Raw genomic sequence first — 13,986 nt, 5'->3', positions numbered from 1 at the left:
ATTACTCAGCAACACCTGCTGAACGAATGAATGAACAAATGAATGAGTGCTACAAAGAGGTGTACAGGGTGATGGGAAAGATGGGGGCTGGCACAAGGACTGCCTTATAAAAGGGATGGATGAACAGTTAACATCTGAGCTGATCAATCAGTGACAGTGCAGGAGAAATACCATAGATACTGCCATACCCCTGGGAGGATACCAATAGTGGCTGGGTGGGCCTCACGGAGCCCTATAAGGACCTTGGGGAAAAAGGATGAGATGACCATAGGGTCCTGTCAGTGCCAGGTAGGGGAGGCTTTTTGAGGCTTGCTCACTGTGCTTATTTTCTAAGAAGTCAGCAGAGTAGCACAACATCATAAGACTGGACCCAAAACCAAAGCCAGAGTAGCACTGAGCCACATCACACAGATGTGATGGTTAGAGTTCTGGTAGCCATCTTGGATCACAAAGACAAGGGACACTCCTGAGGGATGGTGAAAAGTGAGCTAGAAGGAGCCTAGCACCCTGATAACTTTATGAGGCCCCTGTGCCAGCCAGGTATGCCTCCCACTAGACTTCGTTTAGATGAGAAATAAGTTCAAGCTAGTGGAAGTCAGCATTATGTGGAATTTTCATGGTATATGCTGTCAAACCTGATAAAAGGTTCATGAAAGAATAAGTCTTGATCTAAGCTCTACCACGTGAGATTCCACCTGACAGTGTGAGACAGATGACTCAGAAGCAGAGGGAGCAAAGTTCCACAAAAAAGGCACAGACTTTCCTATAGGTCAGGGATGAAAGGCTGGATGAGTTCTAGGATGCTGGAATGATCCGAGTAGACAGGGAGTCAGGAGACTGGAGGCTCTGAATGAAAAAAGCAGCATCTTAGCAAGGTGAAAGTAATAGACCTCCCCAAAAAAGCCTGGATAAAAGAGAGTGGTCAGTCCAAGGGCATGGAATGCCTGCTACATGCCAGGGTCTGTGCTCCCTGGGGCAGGGTGCAGAGGTCAGGAGGACTGAGCTGGTTCTGTGAGGTCGACAGGAGACACCATGCATTCCCAAGCCTGCCTGCACAGCTCCATCCACAGAGTCACAGACCCCACCAGGAAATTCTGACCTTCAGGTTAGAGCAGGGCCCAGGTCTCTATTTTTTTTTTTTTATTTTTATTTTTTTTTTTGTAGTTGTAGAAGGAGAGCATGCTTTTATTTGTTTCATTTTTATGTGGTGCTAAGGATCAAAGCCAGTGCCTCACACATGCTAGGCAAGCACGCTGCCTCTCAGCTACAGCCCCAGTCCTCTAGGTCTCTATTTTTAATAAGTGCCCCCATGTGATTTTCATGCAATTAGAAAATGGACTATAGGGTACAAGCAGCTCCTATTCTAGCACCTGGAATGTAGCAGGTTCAGGTATTTGTTAACAAATACTTGTAACCTGTTAGAAGATAACAAACTGATTTTGAAAAAGCTTTCACTAACAGTCAAAACAAGATTTTTCTGGGTACATGAATTATTTTTAACTAATATTTAATTAACCAAAATATAACCAAAGGTCATTAATAATGTTTTCTGGTCTATTTCTGCAACTTTATCAGTTCAAAGTGTTTTTGTGTCATTTGAAAATGGCCTGAGAAGGGTCCTTTGGGTGTAGGTACAAATCTTATGCCAGCTCACCACAGCCCTGCTCTGCATCCTGCAGATATGGTAGAGACCCTAAGCCCACCCCAAGGAGAAGGGGCTCCCAGGTGCCTTTCTCTTCCCAAGGTATTCCAGCACACTTTAAGTCAATTCTCCCTCAGAGTAAATTGCTCTCTGGACCTTATTTTACCAAACAGAAGTGCTGAGGTCCTCCTAAAGGGGAAGTGTGGCACAAAGAGAAAAACAGTGGCCTTGGGCACTGGCCCAACCCCATCAGAGTCAGTAACTCACCAGGTGACCTTGGCAAGTTTCTTTATGTTTTGTGCTAGAGGCTCTTAGAAGATCCCCTCCAGCTTTGACAGGGCTTGGTAAGAACTTTCACCTTCTTCCTAATCAACACCAAAATAATAATTCTCTCCATATAAAAGTCACTCATACATGTAAGACACCATGTTAAGTGCCGAGGACACAGCATTCAAGAGACGTCGGAGTCAATATCCTTAAGGTGTTTATAGTCCAGCAAGGTACACAGAAAATTAATTTAATAATTACACAAATATCACTGTGATAAATGTCACCAAGGAAAAGTGCCAGAACCGTAAGAGTGTGTAATGGGGGCTCGGGAAAGGTTAAACAAGGAAAGAACACTGAAGCTTAGATCTGGAAGTCCAGTACCAGTGAATGACAAGGAGGGAGGATACACCAGGCAAAATGAAAGGCATACGTGGAGTGATTCATGGGATAGGAAGAAGCATTCCAAAGCTATGAATTAAAGTCTCAGATAAGTGAAGCAAGCCTTTTAAGAAGCACACATTTAAAGAAAAGATTACCTTTTATCACAAATAGAAGACAGATTCCCAAAATATGTATTCAAAAATAATGGGCACAACATGGTCACAGGACTGATAAACCCTTACATGCCCACTGCCATCTGGTTAAAAGGCCCCCACCCTCACCATTCATGCCTCAACAGGGGAGGTGGCAGTTCCTTCAGGTCATTTGCAGCTGCCTCCAGGCCTTGAGTGAGGGCTGTGGCTGTCAGAACTGGGGCCCACAAGGACAGGGAGTCAGAGTAGGAAACATACTCCAAGGCAGGAGCCTGGACCTGGGGCTGGTCCCAATATTTCTGCCAGACGTCATACATAGGAACAGATGATAAGAGGAAAGAAGCGGAAGACACACAATTCAGCTAGGGCACCTTGGATGACTCCAAAGAGGGTATGGTATCTGAAGATGGTCAAGATTTGGAAAATGCACCCCAACAGTGGGAAAGACACATGCAGAGGTATGAGGACTGAAAAGTGCTGTGTGTGCAACAAGAGTCAGAGCTGGAACTTGGGATGAGGGGAGGGTAGAGAACTGGCAATGGTGTAGACAAGGCCCAGGCTGCTACCACTGACCAGCAGGTAAAAATGACAATTATGGTCTTTAGGGTGGTGTTTAGACCTGGTCAGATCCCAGATCTGCCCATTCGCTCCTTGACACTCTAGACAACAAAAAGCCACTGCACATCCCCAAACCCTACAGGATCCTGGCAGCAGCTCCCCCACTAAGCTAGGCAGGAACAGGGGACACTACTCTTGCCTCATTGCCCTTCCCCCACCAACATCAGTCTCCATTCTTTAAGATCACCTACTACTCCTATCCAAAAATCAGACTTTGGAGCCTCTCTGTACAACTATTGGTTAAAATGAGCCAAACAAGTTGATGGAGGAAACACAGACTAGCGGCAACAACAATCCCAGAAGGGTTCAGTGAGTGAATAAAGAGGTGGGAGTGCGTGGAGGCAGGTTGGTAGGGCCTGGGGCAAGGCAGCTAACTGTGCTCTCCCCAGACTTCTCAGAACTTTCTCTTACTCAAAAGGAGAAACCCACAACTTCTCTAAATGGGTTCAAAACCCTCGGGGACAGAGGAGAAAGAGACACGGGGAAGACAAGAGCCGAGTGACACTTTCACCAGATCTGACTGAAATACCTTAAGCACTACTAAGAAGTGCCAGTACAACTCCGACACTTTCAGAGGCCTCACCAAGACCCTGTCCGGCAGACTGCTCAGGTGACTTCTGGTGCCTTCAAAAGCCCAGTTCCATCCTCAGAAGTCAAAGAACCTAAAAAAAGAGGTGCAGACTCTGAAAGCACTACTGAACTCGTCAATGCGTGCAAATGGCGGCTTGCTGATTTTCCAGGGGATAGCAATGAAAGCGGGAAGAGGGAAGCCAGACCATCAGTTAAAACTGCCGCTCCACTTCTACATCAGTTGAACTCATTGGGTTCTAGGACACACCCCCAGACAAGGCCTCCAGCAGGATGTGAACACATATTTAGGGAAGGGCAGAGTTAGACTACCGGCGTCCCAAGTCGACTGCGCCAGGAAACCCCCCACCCCGTCCCGACCGCTGTCCTCCGCTGGGAGTGCTCACTAACTGCAAATGGGCGTAGGCTACCCACCAGGAGCCCCCAGCTGTGGTGCCGCTCACCTTGCACTTGAAGCTGGCGGCAGGTGGCAGCAGCTCCCGCAGCAGGGCCTTGGCCACCTCGCGGCTGGCCTCCTCGCTCACGAAGTGCAGGTTAAGCACCTCGTGCGCCTCGAACTTGGCAAGACGCAGCAGCGAGCGCAGCGCGACGCGGGCCTTGGCCTGAAGTGCGGCGTTGTGCTCGGCTTTGGTGAACATCATCAGCAGGTGGTAGTCCACCGGCCCGATCCCGCCGCCCTCCAGGCTCTTGGCCTTGGCGCCCGGGCCCGGTGCCACGGAGCCCCGCGCCACCTCTGGCGTGAGCGGCGAAGGCGCTGAGGGGACTCCAGCGCGGGCCTCCTTCAACCTCTTGGTGGCGCTGGAGAAGGTCTCCCGGCCCGAGCCTAGGTAATAGAAGGCACAGACCGCAAGCGCCGCAGCCAGCAGCAACGCGCAGTAGTGAGAGCGGACAGCGCCTAGGCGCGCCATGGCCCGAGCGCATGGGGGACAGCCTCGGAGGAGGCCCATGAGCTAGGAGCCAGGGGCCCAGCAGCCACCTAACCCCGGCGGCAGGAGGCGGCCATGGCGGGGCGGGGCCGCGCTACCCAGAGCCAGTGGCGCGCGTTGAAGCGCGGGAGGCGGGGTCAGGGCGTGCCCAACGACCGCCGGGTCCTAGGTTCCGAGGGATCAAAGCGCAAGGGCCTGCTGATGGTCCTCCTCTGGAATTGAGGGTGAGTCGGGCAGCGGGCTGAGGACCTAGGAGTCTGGAGAAGGCAGGCCGGTTGTATGGTCTGAGAACCAGCGCTCCAACCTGACCAGCCCCAAAGGCTTGGTAGCGAAGGTGAGCCTCGAGGGGATTGCGCCCAACGCAGGACCATCGGTTATCATAAAGATACCCTGGACGCAAGACGAGGGTATCTCTACACATTTTTCTCTACACATTTTTCCCCTAATATTTTGGAGATTTTATGCCCCACTCCCATACTCCCTTCACATCTTGGGTACTAGCTGGAGCTAGGGGATTTAATCTAACAGGCTCAGTGACAAACGAGGTGGAAATCTCACCCCACTTCGCACCTCTGGGACACACCAGAGGTCATCTAAGTGTGTGGCCAGCAGGGGGACCCTGCTGCCCAACACGTCCTGGTCTTTCAGAGAGCCCCTATTTTTAATAAGATTTTAACACTTTAAAAAGAGCCTAATATGTCCCAGGCAGTTTTCCAAATTCTTAACTGAGGCATACTAAAGTAACTTGCCCTAGTCACACAGTTGAACACTGCCAATCAGACAGAAACTCATTAACTTCAATACTTGAAGAATTGATGATTTACCAAGAGTTCTAAAGTAAACACTACAGGTGCTTGGAAGGGGCAAGGAGAAACTGCATGGGCAGATGTATATACAAATGTATCTCTGCCACTTTATTACCACGAGCTATTACTTGCAGAATAAAAGATGGAGCCCATCTTTCTCAAAACCACATTTTAACTCTTGTCCTTTCTAATTGGCTTCTGGAAAACATCAGACCTCTGAAACGGGTCTGGCAACAAGTTCAATACATACTACTCACCATGGAGAAGAGGGGATCACAACTCATAGCAGAATTACCACGGCTGAGTAGTCATTAGATCCTCCCGACTACATGAGATAGAGGGGTTTACCAACAAGGAAACAGATTTAGAGAAGAACCCAAGTCTAGTTGAACAGTAAGTAATGCAGGCGGGATCTCAGCACACGTCTTACCGTTTCCAAAGTCCAACTTAACTTAAGCCAATTTCCTTGAAAACCAGTAATTCAGGCTCTGGGTTGTGTGTATTTTACAACCTTTTGCATATGACAGCAGTAAAGAGAACAAGCTCTGGAGTAGATGATTCAGGCTGGAACTCCAGCTCCACCACTACAAGTCGTCAGACTTAGGTGAGTTACTGAATCACTCTGAACCACAGTAACACCCAAATATAAGGTGGGGCTGATATCTTATGCCTTATAGGGGTTATGAAAGAGAGTAGAGAAAAAGCAGAACAGTGCCTCTCATTTAGTATTGAATAAATTATGCTAGAGACACAAAACTTTTAAAAAGTCTATCCATCATCTACAATAGCTTGGCAACAATAGCTTTTCTGGGGTATTTATAAATACTAAACCCCAAATCTCTAATAATTGAGTCTCTAAATTATAGGGAGAACTTATTCTGGAATTGTGCCTTTTAGTCCACCACCTACACCATCAATAAGTTTTAGGTGTAGGTAAGGAACCAAAAGGCACAATTCCATAATTTTACTGGTTTTTCCCTCTACCACTTATCCTAGAATTTATTCATCAAGCTTTATTTTTCAGACATTTATAACATCACCACTCCTGGTACAGTATTCAAAAGATTCGTGTACCTGCTACCTTACCAAGCATAGTAGCACCCAAGGATACAGCAGTGAAAAGACAAAAATCTCTGCCCTTAAACAGTTTATCTTCTAGCTAAAGAAAATAGGACAAATAAGAAAATGTATGTACTGTGTCAATATGGTAATATGTGCTGCTTTTTTAGCTTACACACTGGATATATCTGGGTATATCATTAACATGGTAAGGTAGACAAAACTCTCCATGTATGTATGTCAAAATACACCCTACTGTCATGTGTATCTAAAAAGAACAAATTTAAAAAGATGCAAAAAAAAAAAAAAAAAAAAAAAAAATGAAAGAAAGCAAGCATAATACAGAGTCCTGCAGTTCTAACTTTGATTTGGGCCAAGCTCTGATTTCTGACTAGAGAAGATTAGGCAAATGGCTTTTCCTGTTGTGTAATCTCCACATCTGTAGATCTAGGTAGATTATCCAAGCTTGCTTCCACTTCAGACTTGATTTACAGGTCACTGACTACAGGAATGGTCTTGAAACTTCCCCACCCAGTGTCTGAGCTAGTAGGTACCATCCTCAAGGATTCCACAAGGGCTACCCACTATCTTAGTATCCTAGTCCAAGTTGCTGTTACAAGAAGGAAACACACCAAGAAAACAGGAGGTATCATCTACCTTTTTTATAACCACAATATCTCCAGTACAACTCAGTACTTTACACACTGAATGAGCTTCAAAATATACCCACCCTGGTTCACACCTCTAATCCCAACAACTTGGAAGACTGAGGCAGGATTGCAAGTTTGAGGCCAGCCTCAGCAACTCACTGAGACCCAGTCTCAAAATACAAGATAAAAAGGGCTGGGGATGTGGCTCAGTGGTAAAGCACCTCTGGGTTCAACCTCAAGTACAAAATGAAACAAGTTATGTGTACATATTATATATATGTAATCAACAAATGTAATCAAATTGTATAAACAAATACCCCTAATACACACACAATCACAAACAGATATACGTCCACCCATCAAACTAGCATTTTCACTTCAAGGAATTCATCCTAAGGAAATAATTAAGAATGTACCAAAATATTTAGCTACAAGAGCTAGGATTAGTATAGCAAAATTGGAATAAAATGATATCAATTAAATGGTTAAACTAAAATTATTTAAATTATTTAAATTATCATTTAAATGATATATTCAACAAGCTACATGTGGAAATTTAAAACAAAAAACAATTGAGAAAAGACCTATAAAGACTCCAGACATATTAGTCAACTGTGAAGTGTGGAATTTATACATGTCCCATTTTCTGCCCTGTTCAAATCAAGAGTTACTAGCCACATGGGAGGATACTCAGCTTTTAAAACATGGCACTATGACTGAGGAACTTAACTCTTCATTGTCTGATTTTAAATAATATAGTCACATGTGGCTAGAGGGTTCCATTTTGGACAGAACAGATAGATAACAGAATTATGGATGATTATCTTCATTACTTGTTAAATATTTTTCTGCAAAGAAATTTTTTTTTCCTTGATAAGGAAGGCTGCTTTAGTTTCATTTAAAACACTCACTATCAGTATGTTTTCTTCAGAGAACTCTTCTGAAAATGAAACTGAATAAAGGAAGTTACATGAAAAATTGCATGTGTCTGCTTTCAATTAATTTTTAAAAGGAAAGACAAAAGCAAAAATTCATTTCCAGTTCTGTTTTACCAGCTTCCCTTCTATCCCAATTCATACAGAAACATTTTTTTGTTTGTTTGTTTACTAAAAGGATGGAGTGTGAAAGCATTGTCTAGATTAGGAAAGAAAACCCTTCTATGGTTTTTAGTCAACAAATTAGGGAGCATAACCTCTCTGTGATCAGAAAGAAGAAAATACTTGGAAGATCAAAATGGATTTCTTCACTGAAATAATTGACAATATGGATCAATTTGAAAGGGTCAGAAAAGTATACAGTACCTTAAATATAACAGATATGTCAAGAGTAGTAGTTCTCAAGAAAGTGGAAGTCTGAGCATTAAAAAACTATGCCAGAAGTGAGATTTTTATTGACTTATTATTGTAATTTTTCAGCATACAAAGTACTTAATCAAGTATATTTACAATTCTTACATAATGTACATTATAGAATAACTAAAGAAAATGTACTTTGTTCCATTTACAATAACAAACTACAGCAAAACTACATTCATGAATTAGATATAAATCCGCTACATACTAATAAAAAGTAAATGGGAGTGTTGGTTATACATTCTTTAAAATAAATCTTTTCACAGGTAACAAGAAATATTACATGTAATAAGTCTTTATGACTGGAATGATCCAAGAGTATCACAAAGCATGAGTAAACACATATAGAAAAGTAGCTCATCATTTCCAAAATTAATCTTTAGCCACTGTGTAAAATAAATGGTGCCAACAATCTTCATAATGTAGCAAGCTTTCCCTGTTTAAAATTAAAACCAAAAATAGGGATAGGGGATTTGAAGGAAAATAAGAAAATCTACAAAATGAGATAGTGAAAAGACCCACACCGAGAAAATGGTATTTAATCAAATATTGCTTTGTCCTCACATCATCCCATTTTAAGTGGATAAATTTAAATAAACAGAAAAACCATCTTTATAAATGTGATGATTCAAACTGAACCAAACCCCTTTTAGTGACCTTTCATTTGAAAGCATCAAGAAATTAAGTGGTAAATTAAAATCTTTTATTAATGTTTATTATTACAAAAATGTGAAATATACCGCAATTTGATATCTCTAAATCCCAATCTATTCCTTCAAACTTTGTATTAAGGTTCTCCAGACATTTGGAGCATTTGTTATTAAACACAGGAAAGCTCGCAGCCATTATCAGATTTTGCTGCTTTACCATGATTTCAAATAATTTCATGATACAAGTAAAGTGCCTCTGACTTGTAGTCAGTCAGATGTGGGTTATGGTGTCAGCTCTGCAATCAACTAGCAAACAGAGTGACCACCTCTGTAAAACAAGAGGCAAACACTAGGATTAAAAAGCAGACAATGCTGAAGCTCTTAGTAGTTCCTACTGAGAGAATCAGGTGAGATAAAGCAATGTCCAGGTACATTACAAGTAAATAAAATACACACAAAGGGGTGTTTTTATATTTTCACCTTACTTTGCCCACTTTTTATTTTTTGAGGAGACTTGAATCCAAAAAGGATAGTGACTACTAGTCCAGTGCTCTTTCCAAGATATCATGCAGTTCTGAAGTCATTCTGGACATCTGAATGCATAAAAATATATCATTTTCCAGCTCTTGTCCATCGTCAAAAGTGCCATCAAACAGGAGTTAATTTGACAATATGAGTGATCTGGAAATGTCTGATTATTCAAAATGGGTAGTAAATTTAGTCTTAAACACAATTTGGTTTATTGTGACCATACTTAACACATGTAAAATTTAATTTTCAAAATGCTGCTAACATTATCAAAAACTGCAGAGGTCTAATTTCTTTTTAACAAAATGCATTTATGAAAAATTAAAGTTCAAGTAACAAATTAAGTCTGTTTGGAAATGTAAACACCAAAGTTCATTAAAATCTACAGTGAAGACCAGTATTAGACACACTGTAATATAGTAAATCCCAGGAAATTTCTGAATTTCTAAGGAGTGTACAAAAAATTAGTTTTTAAAACCTTAGAAACCTGACACGTGTAAAATGAAGCATTGCAAATAAGTGCTCGATAACCTTTAGTCTAATTCTAAAATTAAACTGTACTTTATGAACTCTTTGCAATGGTGCTATTCTTAATTTGCTGTTAATCCCATTTTTATGTTAATGAGCTAATGATAATAAGCTAACAGGATAATTATAAAGAATCAGGAACTAATACCTGCACATTGGTTATGAAAAGACCAAAAAGCCCAAGAGTATTAACATTGTTTATACTATAATTTCTCATAATACACTGAATAGTTCACAGCATAAAACAATTCAGATTTGTTATACATTATATAAAAGCTAATGGTAGATACAGCAAATATTACCTAAGAGCCAACCTAATTTGAAACTATTAATTTAAAGCCTTGCTGTTTACTCCGTTACTTCTGCCAAATTTTGTCCAGATGGAGCCCTCAAAAAAACCAAGTCACAGAAATGTATTTTTGTGTTGCCAGACTCCCTGCAATATCAAAGATTTAGCTTTCTCTGAAGATATCCAAAACCATGAACATCTTTAGCACACTTCAAATGCATCTAACCATTAAATGTAAGTAGAAACTAATTAGTGCCACAATAACAACTTGTGACTCCAGCCAAAGGAGGTAATGGGTCACAAGGAATTGCCCCAACAGCCACAGAGGTTCCAGAGATGATCTCAAGCACCAGTGGCTGGAGACAAAGGGAACCAGCAGAGAGTGTCCTCAGCCAAAAGTCAGGAGCTTAAGGAATGAAGTCTAGAATTAGAAGAGCAGACTCTGAAAAGGAAAAGTGAGGCTTTCTTTTCTCTTATCCATCTTCCTTTCTGTTTATTTTAACACATATCTCTTCCTTGAGCTTTTAGGACAATTAATTTCAAAGGTTGCTCTAATAAAATGTTACAAATCAGACTTTTGCCTTTAGATAAAATACTTATAAAATCAGATGATGTGGGACTCTGAGGTTAAATGAAAGATAATGTTTCTGCTACGCTGTAATTAAAGCACAATGCTTTGGGAATTAGCATTTCTCAAAAGTCATTCAAAAATATATTTTTATCTTTAATATATAGTGGCTATTACTAATGCTTGCAATTTGGAAAAATTATGGAATCTTTTCTGTGATGTGAATTTTTTCAATATAATTCCTGCCTAGATAAATTCTGATATGATGTTTAATCAACTTATAAGACTCTTATTAATGGAAAAAGTAAAAAAAGTTATCTACCTAATTAAATATAATTTCTCTTTTATAAGTTTAAAAACCTCTTATTTAGAAACTGAGTATCAATAATATTACTTATGTATAATTTCTCAAGAATTAAACTTAATTGTTGAAATGTTGGAATGGAATCATAAGGTAAATTATACTATACTGTTGATAAGACCCGTTAATCAAAGATGGAATTGAACAAATTTGTAGCTTATGAATGGTAAGTATATTCACAAAGATCTGGCACTCAAGAATCTATGATTTATGTGATCAAACTCTCAAACTATTTACATGATATAATTTAAAGGAATGTATACTGTACATACAGTACACAGGATGTAGGAAAATTTTTTTTAAATTTACTACTGTATATTTTAATACAAACTGAGGAAAAATGGAATTTTTTCTCCTTTATACAAAGAAATTTTTCTTTCACCAAAAACAATAGCAAAAATCTATCTTAAAAAGGACAAATTTCAACTATAAAAAAGTCCTATATCATTTTATAAATCAACTTTTCCTTTGAAAGTTATCTTTTGATGAAAGCATAATTTTGCAACATTCAAGCAAACTTTTTAATATTTTTAAGTTGATGATGGACTTTTATTTTACTTACTTATTTATATGCAGTGCTGAGAATCAAACCCAGTGCCTCACACTTGCTAGGCAAGTGCTCTACCACTGAGCCACAACCCCAATCCTCCAATAACTTTTGAAACAGTTCTATTACATTGATAGATCTGTCAAGGTTTTAGGACATCACCCAACAATAAAGAATTATAACTTCTTTTGGGGGGGTTGAAAAAAATATTAAAAGTGTCTTTGATTCAGAAGATGGAATAACTATGGTCTACTTGTATAGACATTACATGGATGTTAAAGTACTGGACAATATCCCATCACCTAAAAAGCATGGCCGCATTTAAGGAGCCTATACTCTAGTTCTGATAATTAAACCATATGTTGTGTGTATGGTAACTAGACTACCAAAAAACCTACCAACACACACACCTAATTCAACCACCAAAAATCATCAGGGAAGCTAAAGAAAAGACATATTCTTGAGGCAGGCAGGATAATTGGCTCCCACTTGACACAAACATGCTTGACTGAATGATTCTGGACATGATGCATGGAGAAAGATACCACCCATTGGCAAAAAAACAAAATAAAAAAGATTTTTTTCTAACATCTTAGCATCTTATAACCTAGAGATGGCCTAAACCTAGATTAAACTTTTATCTATAAAAAATAGCCCTTTCAATAGGCTTTATTTTTTAATAAAAGAGGTCCTAAAGTGGATTCCTCTCCCAACTATGAGAGATCTGTGTTTTAATTTATAAAAATAAGAATGAATGGGTAATTTTTTCCAAACCATTCAATATCTACCAAAATTAAGTAGAATTAAAGCAGTAAAAAGTTATGAGTTTTTAGCTGTACGCATTAGTTGTCAGATTTTATATTTTTCCCCTTATTAAAAAAATTCAGAATTTCTGTGACTCTTGCTGGAAACGATTGAGTTTCTCTGGATTATTGGATGCCATTTGTGAAAAATCACGAAAAATGTCCTGGTAAGTTTCATCACCTGCATGAAAGTAAAATAAGAACATTTTAAAAATTTTACACGAGTATTAGTAAAACAACATTTATTTTTATGACTAATAACTAAAATTCATTAAAAAATTGTTCAGATGAGCATTTTGGGGGGGAAGAAAAAAGGCCAACTAAAATAATAATGCCAGAAAAGTATATGATGAAAGAAAAAAAAACTATACCTGAAACAAGCACCTCAGATGCAGCCACAGAGGAAAGCTCAAAGTCAGAAAAGAGCATAGATGCAAGTGTTTTAAAGCAATGTAAAGAAACACATTTATTAACACATGAGAAATAAAGATCATTCTAAATGAAGTAATAAATATATCCTTTGATAAAGGCCAAAAGAAATGACCAAAACCAAATACTAATGTTTCTGATGGATGCAAGTTATTAACAAGATAAACTGATAATTAAGTTGGGGAAAAACTTCCTATTAATATTATCTTTAAATTAGAATAAATTTAAAGTAAAATTACATGTAATTCTTCACTCATACTTCAATGCTTAAACTAATATATCTAATCCCCTACTTACTAAGCTTATAATAAGCCTAGAAAAGGACTATAAAATCAGAGTTTCACACTGTCTGAAACTTTTTGTTCACTGTAGGTCATATGAGCAAGAATGCTATGACAAAATGAAAATAAATACCAAAGACATCTATTAAATTAGAGAAATGAATATCTGACTATTCAAAAATCCTTGTAGAGATGTAAATTCTAGATATTGATGTTATAGCAGGAACTATATATACACAAATTAATCCCTTGGATGAAGGAATGGTGTTTTCAAGATAAAACATTCATTAGGAATGCTTCTTGCAAAACATTAGCCTTAGATAAGCACATGGCATAACTCTGTTCTCAGGGTTTTGAGCATAAAATACTGTTTTAGATTACTACTTTTGCAACAGGGTTTTATAATCATTCCCATAAGATAACTTGCATCCATCTTACAACAAACACATTGCTATAGTTGTTAATAGTGCCATTAGGTTTTGTCAATTTTAAAAAGCAAGATTGTTGAAGCAATAGATGTCACACCAAAAGCTGGAGAATTAGAAAAATGTTGGGGAA

At 39.4% G+C, this 13,986-nt stretch overlaps 2 protein-coding genes across 6 annotated transcripts in view; both read right to left on the bottom strand.

The window, feature by feature from the left end:
* XXYLT1 (xyloside xylosyltransferase 1) overlaps positions 1 to 4,681 on the bottom strand; it is a 155,284-nt gene extending 150,603 nt beyond the window's left edge. Inside the window, exon 1 of the mRNA XM_079156248.1 lies at positions 4,095 to 4,681. Within this exon, the coding sequence (XP_079012374.1) occupies positions 4,095 to 4,598 (504 nt within the window). The 5' untranslated portion in view covers positions 4,599 to 4,681. The remainder of the gene's footprint in view (positions 1 to 4,094) is intronic.
* Positions 4,682 to 8,455: 3,774 nt separating this feature from the next.
* The window catches only part of ACAP2 (ArfGAP with coiled-coil, ankyrin repeat and PH domains 2), a 129,165-nt gene continuing 123,634 nt past the window's right edge, over positions 8,456 to 13,986 (bottom strand). For all 5 annotated transcript variants that reach the window (XM_079156201.1, XM_079156200.1, XM_079156202.1 and 2 more), the window contains one exon: positions 8,456 to 12,899. In XM_079156201.1, coding sequence (XP_079012327.1) covers positions 12,799 to 12,899 — 101 coding nt within the window. In that variant the 3' untranslated portion in view covers positions 8,456 to 12,798. The remainder of the gene's footprint in view (positions 12,900 to 13,986) is intronic.

Source organism: Sciurus vulgaris (genome assembly GCF_902686455.1).
Source record: "Sciurus vulgaris genome assembly, chromosome: 10".
In the NCBI taxonomy this organism is placed as follows: Eukaryota; Metazoa; Chordata; class Mammalia; order Rodentia; family Sciuridae; genus Sciurus; species Sciurus vulgaris.
The sequence above is the reverse complement of the archived record's forward strand: the minus strand, read 5'-3'. Positions and strand labels throughout refer to the sequence as shown.